Source organism: Dromiciops gliroides, chromosome 6 (genome assembly GCF_019393635.1).
Source record: "Dromiciops gliroides isolate mDroGli1 chromosome 6, mDroGli1.pri, whole genome shotgun sequence".
NCBI lineage: Eukaryota > Metazoa > Chordata > Mammalia > Microbiotheria > Microbiotheriidae > Dromiciops > Dromiciops gliroides.
The window spans coordinates 13,791,573-13,811,340 of record NC_057866.1 but is presented as its reverse complement, the minus strand read 5'-3'; the positions used below and the strand labels follow the sequence as shown (position 1 = coordinate 13,811,340).

Below are 19,768 nucleotides of genomic sequence, written 5' to 3'. Positions count from 1 at the left end.
GCTTGGAGTTAGAAGCTTGGCCCTCTGCTCGCTCTCCCTTCTTTTCTCCCTCTGTCTCTATCTCTGTCTCTCTCCCTCCCTCCCCCTTCTCCCTCCCTTCCCCCACCCCTCTCTCCCTCTCTGTTTCTCTGTCTCTGTCTCTGCTCTTCTCTCTCTCTCTCTCTCTCTCTCTCTGTGTCTCTCTGTCTTTCCCCTACCCCCCCCCACCCCCGACCTCAGTGACGGCCTTTGTAAAATTAACTGAGGGGCAGCGAGGTGGTGCAGTGGATAAAGCACCAGCCCTGGATTCAGGAGGACCTGAGTTCAAATCCAACCTCAGACACTTGACACTTACTAGCTGTGTGACCCTGGGCAAGTCACTTAACCCTCATTGCCCCGCAAAAAAAAAAAAAAAAATCAACTGAGACGTGGTCTCGGGACCCTTCCGGCTCTGAAGCTTCAACCAGCCTTTTCCGAGTGCCTATTCTGTGCAAGACCCTGAGCTTGGGGTCTCCCAGAGACGATGGGCTCCCACCACTCATTCCCTCTCACCCTCTAATCTTGTCTAACACTGATTATCATGGAGCCCCCAGACCATCAGCCACTCATCCATTCACCCAGCAAGCAATCGCTAAGCATTTGTGATTTAGCAGGAACAAAGACAAATGATTCGGGCCTCCCTCGCAGGAACTTGCATCCTCCTGGAGGGAGGCTCAGTCAAGACCTCTAGGGGCCGTCTGTGATGGCCAGGAGGACTGAGCGGTCCTCAGTCAAAGCCATACTGTGCATCCTCTCCTGGGAACACCTGGGACATGGATTACGTGCAGCTTTCACACCCAATATCAGGGAGGTGCATACATTGTGGGGCCAGCCCCATTTGGCTAAGTCACTTATCACTTATTCCTGCACTGTATGTGCCAGGTTCCTTGACCAGCTAGCTACCCCAGAAGGCTGGCCCCCTATGTTTGCGTGTTCTCTCTGGGGTAACCCCCACCCCCAGCCCAGAGCCCAACGATCAGGCTAAGTAAACGCCCTTGTCTAATCTACCAGCCTGGCCTGTGGCTTGAACAGGAGCCGCTACTTCCCAGGCCTCCCCTGTTCCCCTAAGTATCAGAAGGACGCCAGTCGTGTAGTAACAGTCTGACAATGGGACCCGAGCCCACAACCTACTAAGACCTAGGCAACCTTTTACCTACTGTGTCTTCCAGGTCCTCCTGCCTCTGCCCAGGGCTCCATTTGCCCAGCCTGGGGAACTCCACTGGGGTTATGTTGGGCACCCCCCACCCCAAGGTTATGAGACCAAGTGGCCGATTCTTCATCTCTGGGCCTCATCTGCACAATGAGCTTATAACTACACCGGCTGTGTCCCAACCTCACTGGGGAGAAAGCACTTTGAAAATAATGTGAAGAGAAGCCCAATCACCCCCTGGGCCACGCTGTAGCATGAACGGTGTGTCCTGGAAGCAGCGCTACACTTTAAGGAGTAAAAAGCCAAGAAACAGTAAGCCAGGATGAGTAAGCAGAGAAAGCAGAAGACCATTGAAAACTTCTTTGGGGGTAAGGTAGACCACATTACAACCTCAGAAACAGAAGATAATAACAGTGTCAAAGCTCCAACATCCAAAGCTTCCAAGAAAAATATGAACTGGTCTCAGGCCATGGAAGCTCTCAAAAGGGACTTTGAAGAGAAAGTAGGAGAAATAGAAAGAAGATGTAGAGAAAAGGAGGAAAGAATGGGAAGGGAAATGAGAGCAATGCAGGAGAATCATGAGAAAAAAGTCAACAGTTTGAAAAGCCAAATGGAAAAGGAGATTAAAAAACTGTCTGCTGAAAATAATTGCCTAAGAATTAGGATTGAACAAATGGAAGCTAGTGACCTTATGAGAAACCAAGACACAGTAAAGCAAATCCAATTGAATGAAAAAATAGAGGGCAATGTGAAATATCTCCTTGGAAAAACAGCTGACCTAGAAAATAAATCTAGGAGAGATAATTTGAAAATCATTGGACTACCTGAAAACCATGACCAAAACAAGAGCTTAGACACCATCCTCCAAGAGATTGTAAGAGAAAATTGCCCTGATATTCTAGAAGCAGAAGCTAAAATAGAAATTGAAAGAATCCACCAATCACCTCCTGAAAGAAATACCAAAAGGAAAACCTCCAGGAATATTATAGCCAAATTCCAGAACTCCCAGGTCAAGGAGAAAATATTGCAAGCAGCTAGAAAAAAGGAATTTAAATACTGTGGAGCTCCAATAAGGATAAAGCAAGATCTAGCAGCTTCTACATTAAAGGACCAGAGGGCATGGAATATGATATTCCAGAGGGCAAAGGAACTGGGACTACAGCCAAAAATCACGTACCCAGCAAAACTAAGCATCATCTTTCAGAGGCAAACATGGAACTTCAAGGAGAAAGAATACTTTCAGGCATTTGTTATGAAAAGACCTGAACTGAATAGAAAATTTGACTTTCAAATACAAGACCCTGGAGAAGCATAAAAAGATAAACAGGAAAAAGACTTCATGAGGGATATTAAAAGATCAAGTTATTTATATTCCTACATGGGAAGATAATACTTCAAACTCATAAGAACTATATCAGTAAGGATTTAATAGAGGACACAGGTCTGAACTGAATACGAAGGGATGTTATGTTTTGTTCTGTGTGGGGTGTCTTATGTCTGGGGCCGGATTTGGGCTTGGGGCCTCCTGGGTCCAGCGCTGGTGCATTGTCCACTGTGCCACCTAACTAACCCATAATGACATCCTTAAAACAGGGTTGAGGTGTAGGAGAAATAGACTGGGGGAAGGGGAAGGGGAGAGATGGTCTGGGGAGAGGTTGTTCACATGAAGGAAACAAGAAAAAAGCTTATGGAGGGGAGGGGAAGAGGGGGAAGGAATTGGGGAGTGAACCTTAATATCATCAGAATTGACTCAAAGAAGGACTGACATACATACTCAAGTAGGTATAGTAATATATTTTTGCCCTGAGGGAGGGGAGGGAGATGGGGGGGGGAGGAGGGAAGGGCAGATTCGGGGAGAGAGTAGTAAAAAGCAAAATACTTTCAAGGAAGGTAAAGATGTTCTGCATAACAGCACAAGTATGAAATATTGAATTGCTTGATTTCATAGGGAGGGTTGAGGAGAGAGGGAGGAAGAAAATTTGGAACATAGAATTAGCTCAAAGACCTTAAATTCATCAGAGTTGGCTCATGGAGGGAATAACATTCACACCCAGTTGGGAGGAGTAATCTATTTAACCCTAAAGGAAAGTATGAGGGGAAGAGGATAAGGAAGGAAGGGTGAAAAAAAAAGGGAGTGCAGAGTAGGGGAGGGGACAGTCAGAAGTAAAATACTTTTGAGGAGGAATAGTTTAAAAGAAGATGGAAAATAGAGTAAATATCATGGGAAGGGAATAGTATGGAGGGAAATAGTTATGATGACTTTGCTTTGTCAAGTTTAAGGTACTTTATTTAGGTTATGATGAACAGGATACTATCAGAAAAACCTGGAAAGACCTACATGAACTGAAGCAGAGTGAAATGCACTGTATACAAAATAACAGCAATAGTGTAAGATGATCTGCTGGGAAGCATGTGGTTATTTTCAGCAAGGCAATGGTCCAATATAACCCTGAAGGACTTATGAAAATGGCAACCCATCTACAGAGAAAGAAGGGATAGTATCTGAAAATAGATGGAAACACATTTTTTTTCTTTTCTCTTTTTTTCTTTTTTGGTGAGGCAATTGGGTGGCTTGCCCAGGGTCATGCAGCGGGTGGGTGTTGGGTGTCTGGGGCCGGATTTGGGCTCAGGTGCTCCTGGTTCCAGGGCCGGTGCTCTGTCCACTGCACCACCTAGCTGCCCCTGGAAACACATTTAAAAAAAAAAAAATTTTTTCTCTTTGACAATTCCTCAGTCTGAAGTTTTGGGAGTTTTTTGACTGTTTTCTCTCACAACCTAGCTAATGTGGGAATGTTTTCCATGACTACTCATGTATAACTTATTTTGAAATGCTTGAGTTCTAGTGGGTGGGGGTTGGGAGTGGAGGAGGAAGAGAAGTTGGAACCATTTTTTTTTAATTGATGTTAAAATTTGTTTTTACATATATTTTGGAAAATAAAATTCTATTCAAAAAATGTAAAAAAATAAAAGAATGTGAAAACTTTAGAAGAGGGAAACCTGCATCATGATGATAATGTCCCAGCTCACTCATCCGCATCACGGAATTTCTTTTTATCTGATCCTGCTTTCAAGGTGTCACACTGACTGGGCTAGATGATCAGCTGGACAATGACCGGGACCAAGCAAGAGGACAAAGGTTTGAACTGTCAAATAAAGAACAAGAACCTTCTTTTTCACAAATTCCCAATTTCAAACATTCGTCACAGTCTGTGCCAACACCTTCATCATTCAGGTCGATGATCGCAGTAAATAAAGAGATTTATACAAAACCTAAATCATGAGTTTAAGCCATAAATCACAGGTTAGTTTTTGGTGAATGAGACTAGGAGGTGGGGGGCACTCCTGCCATTGTGGATCACGTAATAACAGCCAGCCCACATTTGCCCTTTCTGGTTCTGGGTGGACCAAATGGAAGCTTTGGTGCTTGCTTCTGAATACTTGGTGGCCCAGTGCTAAAAGGACTTGGTGTTTAAGTATGACATGCAAACTCCCAGTGGTCCCTTGGCCCTCTCCTGCCCCATGGCAGGGTCTCTGGTGTATGGGGCTGTGTTAGTTAAAAGAAGAGCCAACGGCAGAACCAAGAGAACATTGTACACAGTAGCAACAACATTATGGGATGATCAATTATGATAGACTTAACTCTTCTCAGCAATACAATGATCCAAGACAATGCTAAAAGACTTATGGTGGAAAATGCTCTCCACATTCAGAAAAAGAACTATGAAGTCTGAATGCAGACCAAAACATACTATTTTCACTTTGGTTGCTGCTTCTTATTGTTCTTGGGGGGTTTTTTGTTCTGATTAATGGGGAAATATGTTTAACGTGATAGTAATGTATAACCTATATCAAATTGCTTGCTGGCCTTGGGAGTAGAGGGGGAAGGGAATGTGGGAGAAAAAACTGGAACTCAAAAAATATCTTTACATATCATTGGAAAAAATTAAAAATTAAAATAAAAAAAGAAGAGCCAACATCCAAATGGTGCTCTCCCCCTTTCAATCTCCCAAGGGCATCATGTACCTGTAAGACTTTCAGGGACGGGTGTGGAAGGGCTTCATGGTGATGTCCCATGCAGGAACTACTAGAACCGGGGCAGGGAGGACAGTGGCTCAACTAGATAAGCTGGCATCTGGACCCTTGGATGCTATTCTTGGCTTTTGAGTTTGTTTTTTCATTCCCAATCTTAGGTGATTGAGCATCTATCCTGAGATGGACATGTCTGGACTTGGAGGGGACCTTGTGAATTTAATAAATCCCAAAGTCTTGGGTTCCACTGGGTCAGAGCTAAATAGAGACAGGAAACAAGTCCCCAACAATCAGCTGTCATGTACAAAAATCCACCATGATGCAAACTCTGAGCATGCTCCAGAGGTTGGCACTTGTTTCAACTCTCACAGGCTACTGGATTGGATTCAAAAAATTATTGGAGCTGGTCAGGACCTTAGAGATCACTGAATCCAACTCTCATTTTACAGATGACTAGAATGATGCCCAGAGAGGGAAATGATCCCACAGCCAGAAGGTCTCAGCTCTATTTTGATGGCTGGCCCCTCCTAGGTCATGGTTACCGATTGTTACTCCCATTGCACAAAGGTTCCATCTCACTTGCTCATCACTGTTGACCCCACAAGAATGACCAAGGTGCCTGTGGTCATGATTAGGCATTCAAGGAAAGGACACAGAGCTGCCATCACCAATGTTCTGCCGCCTCCTACAAGATGCTTTGAGTTGAGGTCAGAGGTGTGAGAACCAATGAGGGCTGTGGCCACTGACACACCAAGCAACTAATATCGAGTTTGTGGGGATCACACCTTGGAAGAAGAACATGGATGAGCTGGGGAGTATCTGGAAGAGGAATGTTGGGATGGTTAGAATGCAAGAGCCCATAAGACACGAGGATGAGTCAAAGGCCCTGGGGATGGTTAGCCTGGAAAAGAGAGGCCTGAGGGGGAAGATGGGAGCTTTCTGCAAGGGCTGACCAATGGAGAGGAGTAAAACTTGGTCTGCCCATCGGCCGAAGACAGACCCAAGAACAATGAGGTGAAGACAGAAGGAAGCAAATGTCTGCTCAATGTGAGGGAAGATGTCCTGACAATTCAAGCTAGCAATGGTGGAATGAACGGCCTGCCCCAGGAAAAAGAGGGAACCCCCTCATCTGAGGTCTTCAAGTAAGAGAGCATCATGGGAAAGCAGAAAGAATGCCAGATTTGGCCTTTGCCTTCCTGTGCCTCGGTTTCCCCATCTGTAAAGTAAGGGGCTTGGACTAGATGAACTTTAAGGCCCTTTCCATTTCTAAGTCTATAATCCTACAGACCTGTTAGGATCCAAACCCACTTCTCTCACGTCTTCATTCCTGACTCCCTGGACTTTTCCATCTCTCCCCTAACAGCCTTGCTACCCCCACCCCACCCCTACCCCCCCAGCTCTCGTACATGTGTTGTCTTCCCAAGGGTAGGGACTGGTCTCTTTTATTTGGTATAGCACCTAAGTATATAGTAGGTGTTTAATAAATGCTTTGTCTAGCTCTCTTACTATTGGGTGGACTGTCTGGAGGCCACAGATGAGGGTCCCACAGACTGTCAACTGTGTGACTGGAGGGATCCTCAACATCAATGAGCCTATGGATACAGTGGGTTCTGTTCCACCATTACAAGTAACTGGGTGTCTCCATTTCCTTTCCTTCCCTTCTAAAATCCCCACCTGATGCCCTTCCTTTTTTTTTTTTTTTTTTTTTTTTTTTAGTGAGGCAATCGGGGTTAAGTGACTTGCCCAGGGTCACACAGCTGGTAAGTGTTAAGTGTCTGAGGTCGGATTTGAACTCAGGTACTCCTGACTCCAGGGCCGGTGCTCTATCCACTGCGCCACCTAGCTGCCCCATGATGCCCTTCCTTAACCTCTTGCCCGCCCTTCCTCTGACAGTAGGACAAAGCGTGGAAGAGTTCTGGGGGAAAGCGGACTTGGATACACATACACTCATTCTCACTCTTCCAGCTTCTCCACCTGCAGACCGAATAGCATTCTCAGTTAGCAGTCCTGTCTTCCTTTAATTCACTATTTCTTTACCCCTGGCTAGCCCTCATACCCCCCTGGATCTTTTCTTCTTTCCCTTGGACTCCACACCAAGTACAGAGTAGGCCTGGTAATGCTATCCAATTAGACTGAATCGAATTGACTCCTTTCTCAGGATCCAGAGAGAAACCACAAAGGAAGCTACTTAGGAAAGGCTGAGTCCTGGCCAGAGCCAGGAGATCTGGGGCTACTTCAGGACTTGGTCACTGCTTGGCTGTGCCATCTGGCAGATGCTCTTTTCCTAGGTCTCTTCCCTTGAAAAATAAGTCTTGGAGGGGCAGCTAGGTGGCGCAGTGGATAGAGCACTGGCCCTGGAGTCAGGAGGACCTGAGTTCAAATCTGACCTCAGACACTTGACACTAGCTGTGTGACCCTGGGCAAGTCACTTAACCCCAATTGCCTCCAAAAAAAAAAAAGTCTTGGCTAATGCAGAAATATGTTTGATGTGATTGTACACATATAACCTAGATCAGATTGCTTTCTGTCTTGGGGAGGGGGAAGGGAAGGGAGGGAGGGAGAAAAATTTGGAACTAAAAATCTTATGAAAATAAATGTCGATAACTATCTTTACATGTAACCGGAAAATGATAAAATACTTTTATGATAAAAAAAGAAAAAGAAGTCTTGGGCTCTAAATTTGGAAACCAAGTCTCCTTTGAGAACCTGTCAAGAGTAGCCACCCAAGCCCTTTGGAAGAAATAGGTGTAAAGCAAGTGTCAAGAATCATATGTGGGGGCAGTTAGGTGGCGCAGTGGATAGAGCGTCGGCCCTGGAGTCAGGAGTACCTGAGTTCAAATCCGGCCTCAGACACGTAACACACACTTACTAGCTGTGTGACCCTGGGCAAGTCACTTAACCCCAATTGCCTCACTAAAAAAAAAAAAAAAAAGAATCATATGTGATTATCAGCTCCCAGCCCCGCCACCGGGAGTTGATATCCCATGAGACGCCCCCTTGCCCCTTGCACCAGAGAGCTGGCCCCCTCCACGGCCAGAGGAGGACATCCCATCACTTTTCTCCATACTCACGTTTAGTTCCCCCACCTCTACGTCCACCCTGGCTCTGATCTAGTTAGCAATCATTTCCTGTGCTCTAGGTGAGCCACGGGGCTTTCCAGGAAAAACACAAAGAACAAAACTCTAGTTAAAAAAAAACAAACCCAGCACTCTGTATTTGGAGAAATCCCTAATCGCTTTTGCTGAGGATAACAGGGAGAGGAGTGTCCCCCAGGGAAGGTTTGCATTTCTTATCGAGTCTCCCTCACGGGCCTCCCAGGGGTCCAAGTGCAATGATGGGAAGTATATATAGGAAGCAGTTTTGAGCCGGCTGCCGGAATTCCTTCCTTGCTTCATCTTTCTTATCCCTCCCAAGGGGTTGTAGCACGGGCAAAAAGCATGAGGTGGCTCTTCTTCCTGGGGCTGGTGATCGTCTCCGAAGGCCTCATCAGTTGAGCTCTGTCCTTCTAAACTCTCCTAACCAGAGCCGTAACTAGACTGGGACAGCTGGCTGCTTACCCAGAGGTGCCAAAATTGAGAAGGTTCTGATGCATTCGCTCTCCTTCCGTAGCACAGAAATCTTGAGCTTAGTGAGCAAGGATGGTCAGTTAAAATTGGAAGCTGCTTTCCTCATCTGTAAAATCATAGGCTCCCTACACAGCCTCTCCCAATGACCACTGAGGGCTTTAGTTTCCTCATCTATAAAGTGCGTATAAAAACCCATAGGACCAGGGGGCAGCTAGGTGGGGCAGTGGATAAAATGCCGGCCCTGGATTCAGGAGGACCTGACACTTGACATTTACTAGCTGTGTGACCCTGGGCAAGTCACTTAGCCCTCATTGCCCCACAAACAAACAAAAAACCATAGGACCCATGTCAGAGGATGATTGTGAAGTTCACAGGTCTAGAAGGAGCTCTCTATGTTGTTCACTATTATTTTTGTTTCTTTTAACTATTGCCGGGAGGATACTGGGAGACAATGAATGGAGACAGGGCTTTGGAAAGCCCAGAGAGGAATATCAATTGTAAGGTCATGAGTGTCCTGTATCAGATGATCTGAGCAGCCCCCTACCTATTTCTCTGCCCTTCTTGACTGTCGTCTTTTCCAAAAGGATCCCCCTGAAGAAAGGGAAGTCACTAAGACACAACCTCCGAGAACAGGGTCTGCTGAAGGATTTCCTGAAGAGACACCCCCGGAATCACGCAACCAAGTACTTCTCTAGCTCTGTGGTCACTGAGGAATCTGGGGAACCCCTGACCAACTACATGGACGTGAGTGTGTTAGAAAGGCCAGGTTGATCCAGAGCCTCGCCCTGGCTGTGGTGTCAGCTGGGTGCTGAGGGCACGCAAGGCTGCTGTCAGACTCAGGATGGTCATGGTCGGAAAGAGTGCGCAATCCTGGCCTTGCTCCCAGTGTATAAAGAAGGCCCTGAGCCTAAGGCTATGTTTCCCCTACTCATTTATTTTCTTTTTATAGGAAGTGGTTAAAATAGATTCGGGTTAGTCAAGTCAATAAGCATTTATTAAGCACTTAAATAATGTTTATTGAACAAATGACTGACAGGCCCTGTGCTAAGCACAAGGAATACAAAAAAAGCAAAAGACAGTGCCTGAGGGGACAGCTCAGTGGTGCAGTGGATAAAAGCACCGGCCCTGGATTCAGGAGAACCTGAGTTCAAATACGGCCTCAGTCACTTGACACTTACTAGCTGTGTTATCCTGGGCAAGTCACTTAACCTTCATTGCCCCGTCCCCCCTCCCCAAAATTGTCTAAGTTTGAGATACTGGGGGCAGTACGTGGTTAATTGGCAAGTGGCATCAAGCAGGAGAGAGCTCTCTGTGCGTTGGAGAGGACAAGGAAGACTCATGGAGGTGCAGAGACCTGAGCTGGGCCTCGAAGGGTGGGTAGAATTGGGATGGGCAGAGTAATTGGGAGGGCATTTGGGGAGGAGGGAATGGTGTGAGCAAAGGCGGTGGGATAGCACAAGACATGTTTGAATGAGGACAATGCAGTTTACCCGATGCCGTAAAGAAGAGGTTGGTGAGCATTTGCAGTCACTGGCCATCTCTCCCGGTCTGGCAGGTTGCGTACTTTGGGACCATCAGGATCGGGAACCCCCCACAAGAGTTCACTGTCCTCTTTGATACCGGATCCTCCAACCTGTGGGTCCCTTCCATCTACTGCTCCAGCCCCGCCTGCTGTAAGTTGCCTGCTTCCTTCAGGGCCCAAGGGCTCTTGTCATGATTGTGGTCCCCTGGGTGGCCGGGCACTCCCATACGTTTGAGGGCTGGTGAGGGCACCAAGGACTTCCATGGTTCCACAGTTTCCGCCTTAGAACAGATGTTCATTTCCTCATTGAGACACCAAGTTCTTCCTTCTTCCCTGGTCCTTTCTGCCCCTGCCCCCGCCTCCAAAGAGCCGTCTCATTTATTTCCTTTGTTCCTCCCCACTGCTTCGCGCAGGATGGGTGGACACTCCATGAAGCCTGGCCACAAGGCGGCTGACCATCAGCCTTTTGGTGTTTGCAGCCAACCACAACCTGTTTGACCCTCTGAAGTCCTTCAGCTTCCAGCCCACTGGCCGGACCATGGCCATCCAGTATGGCTCTGGCAGCATGACTGGGTTTCTCGCCTATGATACTGTCCAGGTAACCCCAGCATCCCACACAGGCCACAGCTAAAAGGCAGGGCTGGCCTCGGGAGTAAGAAGGAGGGAAAAAAGGAAGCACCTATGATGTACCGGGCACTGTGCTAAGTGCTTTACAAATATGATCTCATTTGGTTCTCCCAGCAGCCCTGGGAGGCGGATGCTATTATGATGTTCATTTTTTTTTTTTAACTTTTTTTTTTTTTTTTTTTAGTGAGGCAATTGGGGTTAAGTGACTTGCCCAGGGTCACACAGCTAGTAAGTGTTAAGTGTCTGAGGCCGGATTTGAACTCAGGTAGTCCTGACTCCAGGGCCGGTGCTCTATCCACTGTGCCATCTAGCTGCCCTATGATGTTCATTTTTCAGTTGACAAAACTGAGGCAGACTAAGGTTAAGTGCCTTGCCTAGCTGGTGAGTGTGTGAGCTGGGATTTGAACTCAGTTCTTCCTGACTCCAGGCCCAGTGTTCTATCGACTCCATCACCTCAGGGGCACACGGGGAAGGCTTCATTCCTAAAGGTAGAACTAGCTGTTTTGACCCAGAGCTAGAAGTCAAAATTAGTATTCCAGAGCAGCCCCACTAAATATGCCCTCACATTAGCTACTTAGGGGTGAAAAGGCAGAGACTCTAGGACACCCAAGAAAACTTCTGGGTGGGCTGCTTGCTGGGAGGAGCAGAGTGAGGCAGAGAGCTCCTATGGTATACATTGTGAGGTAGCTGAGGTACATAACAGGTAAGAGGACTGGGGTAGAGTTCAAATCCTGCCTCTGACACTTTCTAGGTGCTGGGCAATTTGCTTAATCTCCCTCAGTTTCCCAATCTGCAAAAAGAGGATCATCATCACACCTACCTCACAGAATTATTGTGAGGAGCCTTGAAGTGCTAGATAAATGCTAGTTGTTATTGCTGAATTTTTGTACCTCCAAATGTTGTTACCCCAGAAAAAGCCCGGATCACCGCACCCTAGTTATGGTTCTGCCCATGGTCCTGAACATCTTTCTCTGAGTCCTTCTTTGATTTTTGAAATTCTGCCTTCAGCAATTTATTCCTTTGGGCTTAAAAAATGTTTTGAAGCTATCAGTTATTGCTCCGATCGCAAACCAGTTTCCACATTCCCTCTGTGCATCAAAGCTGCTTGTCTACCATTTCTGCGTACATCTATTCTTTAAACACTTTTCATTCTCTCTTGTACTGAGATTGGAGATATTCTAGATTCTAACCAAGCCTTTGGTCTGAGCGTCTCTGAGCCTGGGAGTGCCCTGTCCTATACGCCTTTCAATGGGATCCTGGGGCTGGCTTACCCCTCCATTGTTGTCTCCGACGCTACCCCAGTTTTCGACAACATGTGGGACCAAGGTCTGCTTTCCCAAGATGTCTTTGCTGTCTACCTGAGCTCGTAAGTAAGGGTAGGAAACGCCCTCCGCTGGCAGATCGGTGAACTGTCTGCCATCATGAATTGAATGGAGAGTCTGGGTGGAGAGATTGCTGGGCTCGGATGCAGGAAGAACTGGCTTGATCCCAGCTCTGACACTTTACAACCCAACTATGCCACGAGTCACTTAACCTCTCTGAGACACAGGGACCTCCCTCATGGCCTGTGTTAGTTAAGGAAACTCCCGTACCCACAAAGTCATAGATATCTGATGCATCGTGCCTTCGCATATGCTATTACCTGACACTAGCCAACATTTGGAAGCATCACAAAAGAACTTCAATCCACTTTAAGAGATTCCCAGCAGTGAGGAGCCTTACCCTCAGTTTTCTTATTTGTATAAGGAGGGGATTAGACTAAATGACCTCTAAGACCCCTTCCAAGTCAGAATTTATAATCCTATGACCTTATAAATGTCAGACCGAGAGATCATTTTGTCCACTCCCACCCCGGGCCCCATTTTATAGGGGGCCGTGTCATAGAGAAGGGAAAGGAATTCTACCAGGCCACACAACAACAGAGCTGGATATTCAAATACAAATTCTGTGGCTCTAAATCTCACATTGTTGTTTTTTGCCTGGATCATAAATCATAGGTTTCGAGCTAGGAGATCATCTAGTCTAGCCCTGCCATTTTTCTTTCTTTCTTTCTTTCTTTTTTTTTTTTTTGGTGAGGCAATTGGGGTCAAGTGACTTGCCCAGGGTCACACAGCTAGTAAGTGTCAAGGGTCTGAGGCCAGATTTGAACTCAGGTCCTCCTGAATCCAGGGCCGGTGCTCTATCCACTGCACCACCTAGCTGCCCCATCGCCACTTAGCTGCCCCCCTGCCATTTTACAGACAAGATCCTTGAGGTCCAGAGAAGTTCAGATGCCCTACGACTGAAAGTCTCTTTCAGAAGATTCATGAGCTCCCAGGGTAGGCTCCTGCCTCTGCCTCACAGCTGCCTCCCAAGTCAGAGAGTGCCCAGAGGCAACGGCAAGAGGCAAGACAGAAGGAGGCAAAGCTATCCTGTGCCCAGATCCAGGGTGCCTCCCAGCTATGAGTGCACTGACAAATTCCACATGTATTGAGTGCCAACTATATGCAGAGTACTAGGTACCAGGAGAGCCCTTAAAATAAAGGAGGCAAGGAGATGCCTTCAAAGAACTCCCAGTCTAGTGGGGAGACTTGACTCTTCAACTTTTCTCTCTCTCAGGTTCCCCTCCCACTCCCAACACACAATCATTCACCCATAGCCCAGTGTCTGCAGTTATCTAAAGGGCTCACTCTGAAGAGAGGAGCCATTTTGAAGGCCTCCAGGAAGCCCTTAAGGGCCCAAAGTTCTAGGGGCTCAGAAGAAAAATTGATTGGTTTAGCTTGCATTCTGTTTTTTTTTGGGGGGGGGGGCAGGACAATGAGGGTTAAGTGACTTGCCCAGGGTCACACAGCTAGTATGTGTCAAGTGTCTGAGGCCAGATCTGAACTCAGGTCTTCCTGAATCCGAGGTCAGTGCTTTACCTACTGCACCACCAGCTGCCCCCGTTCCCTAAGGTGAAACTGTGAAATGAGAGGGTTGGGTCGGATAACTTCTGAAGCCTTAGTTTTGACATCCAATGTTCTGTGTTCTTTTTTTTGTCATAAAAGTATTTTATTATTTTCCAGTTACATGTAAAGACAGTTTTCAACATTTGTTTTCATAAGATTTTTAGTTCCAAATTTTTCTCCTTCCCTCCCCCCTCCCCAAGACAGAAAACAATCAGGAGAAGGTTATAGATGTACAAGCACATTAAACATATCTCATTAAACATTAGTCATGCTGTGAAAGGACCAATGTTCTGTGTTCTAAGGGCCTTCCAGTTTTGTCATTCTAAGTTCCGCATCCCAAGGTGGGCTCCAGTTCTAGCAGAGTCTTTACCAAGAATCCCCTGAGCTCCCAGTGACTCCTGCCTTTCCTCCCCTTTCCCCGTCAGGGATGAGCAGAAGGGCAGCATGGTGATGTTCGGGGGTGTGGACCCTTCTTATTACCAAGGAAACCTCAACTGGGTACCTGTCTCTGATCCCAGGTATTGGCAAATCTCTCTGGACAGGTAATACCATCTGCTTCTAGTCCAATCTGCCTCCTAGGCTGATATTCTAGTCTTTCTTCTGGGTCTTGGAAGCCAGATCTTGATGCAAGGACTTGGGCGGGAGGGGGGGTGGGGCGGGATTCAAGACTATACTGAGTAGGAGAATGGAAGGACCAACAGTCTAGGAGGGGCAATGACCATTTTAGGGGAGAGGGGAGGGGTGGGGGATATTGCAGTAATATTGAAACCCCAAGTCCTGAGAAGGAGAAGAAAGCAGAACAGCAGCATTCGATAATGGAGACATAGAAACAAAAACATTCACTGGAGAGGAGAAATGAGAGAAGACTCCTTCCGGCTCAGAACAAAGTCGTAGAACAGGTGATGGAGGATTCCCAAATTAGGAAGAGCTGAGGCTGATGGAGAAGGGAACCTTCTGGACTTTGGCAGGAGGACCTGCAAAGTGTGGGGAATGGGCCAGAGAAAACAGGCACGTCTTGGGTGCCATGTTCAAATCAATCCATCAATAATCCCCTTTCTAAGAATGGGGGTGTTGATTACTGTGCCCAGAGCAAGAGGTGCAAAGGGAACGAGGCAGGGGCCTGCCCTCAGAGCTGCGTGGTATGAGAGCGAGCACATGGCCAGGAAGCAGCAGCAGGGAGGGTCCGGGTTGGGCTAGTTATGGTGAATGCACCAGTGAAAACCAAGGAGCCCAGGGAAAGGCTGGTGAGCTGATCTGGAGGCTGCAAATTCATCCATCCCCCCCAAAGCCAATCTGATGCCGAGCCTTCACCTGCATCCTCCACTGACACCTTGAGGTTATGCATGAGGGTAGAGTGACTCGGCTAGGGCCCTACATCTCCCCATTTCCTAGCATCACAATGAATGGGGAGATTATCGGCTGTGAAGGTGGCTGCCCGGGCATTGTGGACACAGGGACCTCTCTGCTGACTGGCCCACCCAGCTTCATCACCAGCATCCAGAGCCACATTGGGGCCAGCCAGGACTCCAACGGGGAGGTAAGACCGCTGTCTTCTGTGGCTCACTCTGTGGCTCTCCTTGGAAGGGCAGGGAAGCCGTGTCCAATGCCTCAGCCCCCTTCTTCCTTTCTACCCTCGCTACATGCAGTATGTGGTCAGCTGTGACTCCATCGACATCTTGCCTGACATCATCTATGTTATCAATGGTATCGAGTACCCTATACCTGCCGGTGCCTATATCCAGGTAAGGGAGCAACCTGAGAGTTTCATTAGGACTTGGAATGGAAGGATTCACAACCAGATGACCAGAGGGGAGGGGGCTGGGGGAGCTGTTTAGCCCAGGGACTGGCACATCGTATGTCATCGATCTATGCTTGTTGGCCTGACGTGAGGGCAAGCAACCAGGAGGCTCCTTCCAGCCTCTTCCAAGGGACCTTCCAAGCAATTCAATGAGACCAAGGTCCCAGAAGGGAGGGCCCCACCCAGGGCATGGTCCTATGAATCCTGCAAAAGCTCCACCCCCTCTCCAGAGCAGACATGCTTCCTGAAAGAACAGCGGGGGAGCAGAGTGGACAATTCCACCCAGAGTCAGAATTTCCCAGATAACTCTACTCAAAGGGGCTGGCCACATTTAGGTGCTGGGACTCAGCCAGCCAACTCTTACCTAGACCCAGGTCTGCTGACAGATGGGGAGGACCCAGGAATATAGCAGGAAATAGAGACCACTTTATACGAGCACTGTGAGGAGATTCAAAAAGGTGTAGTTCAATTCAATTAATTCAACAAGTCAAGTCCACAAACATTTATTATTTCATGCCAGGCACCATGCTAAGGGCCAGGATAGCTTTGACAAAAATGGAAGTGTCAACACCCAAAGAGCTCAGGGTCAGAGAACGTGAAGGGACCTCTGAGACCATCTGGGTTTACAGCTGAGGAAACTGAGGCCCATGAAGGTCATCAAGTGGCACGGCCAAGGTCTCACACACACACAGATAGCATCAGAAGTGGGGTTTGAACACAGGTCCTCTGGCTTCCGGGTTCTTTCTCCAATACCACATTGCATCCAAGGCATTCAGCACATCTGCACGTAAACAAGAGTCCATACAAAGTCACTTCACAAGAGATATCATGCTGCTAAGGGGCAGGGGAGATGGACACTCAGGAGAGGGATTGGGTAGCGTGTGTGGCTACCAAGAAGGTCAGCCAGCCAATGAACACTCATCACGCACTTTTCTATGTTAGGGATTCTACAAGGTGGAGGTCAGAATGGAGTTCATAAAGCAAAGAGGCGGAAGGTCATGGATGAGAAACAGGCAGGCAGGCTTGATTGGAATGGAAAATGTGTGAAGAAGGAGATGAAATTAGACTGGAAAGCTGGGTGGGAGCCAGATGGTGGAAAACCTTATGCAGCAGGCTGCCGGACAACGATTCTGCTCCAGGATCTTACATGCCCATTGGAGAGGCAAGACTTACATACAAGAAACAATAACTAACACAAGAGAGCATAGGATCAAAGATGACTAAGGGGGAAAGAAAGGAGCCATCTCTCATCCATTAGGTCATTCCAGGCCTGAATCAGGCTCATAGGAGGGGCAGCACGGGGTAATGGAAAAAAACCTGGATTGAAGGGCAGGCGCCCTGGTTTCAAATTCTAAACCTCACTATTTTTTATCCATGTCACCTTGGGCAAGTCCCTTCTCCCCCCCTGTGCCCCAGTTTCTTCACCTGTAAAATGAAGGAGGTGGGTGGAATGATTCAAAAGTCCCCCCCCAGCTCTAGCCCCCATGATTTCATGAAAATGATGATGGTGGTGGTGGTGGTGGTGATGATGATAGAAGAGAACTTAGTATAATCCCCTATTTTAAAGATCAAGAAGCTGAGACCAGAGAAGTGGCTTGCCCAAAGGCATCTAGTCAACAGACAGCAAAGCCAAGACTTAAATCGAATTTCCTTCACGTTGATTGTCTACAACATGTAGTTAGCACAGTGGGGTGGAAAGAGTGTTGGATTGGAAGTCAGAGGGCCTGGGTTCTAATCTTCTTTGAGTGACTTTACTCAAATCATTCTATATCTATATCTATTCTATATTTCCTTCTCTGAAAAATAAGCCAGTTGGACTGGGTAACTACCTATGTGATCTTGAGAGAGTCACTCAATCTCCCCTGTGCCTCAGTTTTCTCTTCTGTCTGAAGAAGGGTTTGGTTTCTGAGGTCTCTGCCAAGCCTTATGTGCTGGGCTTCTGGGAACCAGGTGAAGGGAGGGGAACCCCAGGGATGGCAGGTAGAGGAGGCAAGGGAGCAAACTACCCATGACCAGTCTGAACCTCCTTCAGCATGCCCAGGACACGTGCTTCAGTGGCTTTGAGCCCATGGCCCTCCCCTCGGCCAGAGAGGAAGTCTGGATCCTCAGAGACGTCTTCCTACACCTCTATTTTGCTGTTTTTGACCGAGCCAACAACCAGGTCGGCCTGGCACCCACAGCGTAAGGCTTGGACACTCCAATGTCTCCCCTGGGAATTCCCAGGCCCTTTGTCGAGAGATGATTCCAGAGGTGGCTCACCCCTCCCCAGAGGGTGCGGATAAACCTTCTCACTCAGGGGCTCTGGGAGATACGTGAATAAAGAAGTAGGTTTTAATGATGCACTGGATCATTATTTGAATGGGTGAATTAACATTTATAGAGCACTTGACATACATCAGGCTTGAGGTTTGGACTTGGAGTCCAGAAGAGCTGAGTTCCGATCCTGTTGCTGACACTGACCAGCTTTGTGATCTTTAACGAGTCATTTAACTAAAGGTCGGATGGAATGATCTCTCAGTCCCTTCTGGATCTAGGCCCTCTGATTTCAGGCCCCTTGACAATCCAGGACCGAGGCTTAAGCTCACCTAACTGCAGCCCACAATACCAGCTACCATGTGGGCAAGAGAACCATGCTCCCAGGATGGAGAAGGGCCCAGCCTTGCCCAGCTCTCCTCAGAGTCACATCAGACCACATGCAGCTAGAAGCCACCTCCCCCTAGAAGCCTCTGATCAAGAATTCCTCCAGCCAATAAGGGGGCTCCTCTTCATCTCAAAACACGGGCCCCAGGAGGCGGCTAGGTAGCACAGTGGATAAAGCACCGGCCCTGGATTCAGGAGGACCTGAGTTCAAATCTGGCCTCAGACACTTGACAATTACTAGCTGTGTGACCCTGGGCAAGTCACTTAAGCCCCATCGCCCCGCAAAAACGAAAAAACAAACAAACAACAACAACAACAAAAAAAAAAACCACGGGCCCCAAAGCTCCTGTGTGGTTGGCTGGAACCAGGAGGAAGGGGAATGGTGGGCTAGTCATGTAACAAAACCAAGCACACCTTGATGGGCAGCTGGTATCCACGCACCATCAATAGATTTATAGTCAGCTTGACGGCTCCATATTTTTAAATGATAGTCCATGATTTTTAAATACCCACAGGAAATGCTCCATTTCAGTTAGAGGTGACTGGAAATAAACACAATCGGGTTCCTTTTCTTCACCCACCCAAATTCATGGGTACCTTTGGGGGTCTCTGGGCCCCAGGTTAAGAAGCCTAGGCCTAGACCCGTCTTAGGAGGGAATGCTTGGGTATTTTCTGAAACAGATTGATTCAGGGAGAAGGGCAGCCCATAAGAAAACTCTCTGTGGGTTAACCTCTTGTGGCAAAAGTGGAAAGCACATCTGGGGAACTGAAGGCTGGAAAGAAAGTTTTGGTCCTGAGACTTTTAAAGAGGGGAAAAAATCTTCCAAAGCACGGAGCTTACTGTAGCCCTCCTTCCCAAATCTTCAGTGGCTCCCTACACCCTTAACGAGGGAATACCAACTATTCAGCCTGGCATCTCGGGCCCTCCCTAATCTGGCTCTAATCTGCCTTTCACTCCTTATTCCACAAGGCTCTCTTTATTCGCTCAATATCCCACACCGACTGGCCCACCAGCAGCTCCCTGTACTTAGCATTCCCTCTCTCACCTCCACGCCTTTTTGCAGGCTGTGCCAATGACTAGTGCCCTCTTTCCTCATCCCCTTCAAGGCCCAGATGACTTGTTCCATCCTCCATGAAGCATTCCAGTTTTCTCCCCGGTTGTTCTCTCTCCTAATTTATGGTGCCACCAAAGCAAAGAGGCTTAGAATGGTGTCCACATGTACTCACTGAGTCAAGGGCTGGGGTTCAGCTGATCGGAGTCAGCGTCCAGCCCCGTCTCCAAGGAAGCCTGTCTCTTCTGCAAACTTGCTGCATTTCCCTGGCCCCTGACCCAATAAATTCAACTCCCCCACAGGAACAGACCAAGCATGTTTAGATATTGGATCCGGCATCTCCATCTGGGCGTGGAATCAATAAAGGCGATGAAAGCAAACACCATAAATCACCTGCCACATGACCTCACATCTGTCGCGTCTCCCAGCCCAGGCAGCC

General features: G+C 47.7%; 1 protein-coding gene across 1 annotated transcript; it reads left to right on the top strand.

The window, feature by feature from the left end:
* Positions 1–8,634: 8,634 nt before the first annotated feature.
* Positions 8,635–17,822, top strand: PGA3 (pepsinogen A3). Its single transcript, XM_043970945.1, has 10 exons — positions 8,635–8,686; positions 9,131–9,137; positions 9,348–9,507; positions 10,319–10,436; positions 10,765–10,883; positions 12,079–12,278; positions 14,265–14,381; positions 15,232–15,376; positions 15,486–15,581; positions 17,670–17,822. Exons 1-10 carry the CDS (start codon positions 8,635–8,637, stop codon positions 17,820–17,822), a joined length of 1,167 nt encoding a protein of 388 aa, XP_043826880.1.
* Positions 17,823–19,768: the final 1,946 nt, after the last annotated feature.

Excerpts from the sequence above, each read along its gene's own strand:
- PGA3 (XM_043970945.1), top strand. The coding sequence starts at position 8,635 with ATGAGGTGGCTCTTCTTCCTGGGGCTGGTGATCGTCTCCGAAGGCCTC. Across the intron at positions 9,508-10,318 it reads CCCTGACCAACTACATGGAC|GTTGCGTACTTTGGGACCAT; the intron begins GTGAGTGTGTTA and ends CCGGTCTGGCAG. Across the intron at positions 15,582-17,669 it reads CTGCCGGTGCCTATATCCAG|CATGCCCAGGACACGTGCTT; the intron begins GTAAGGGAGCAA and ends AACCTCCTTCAG.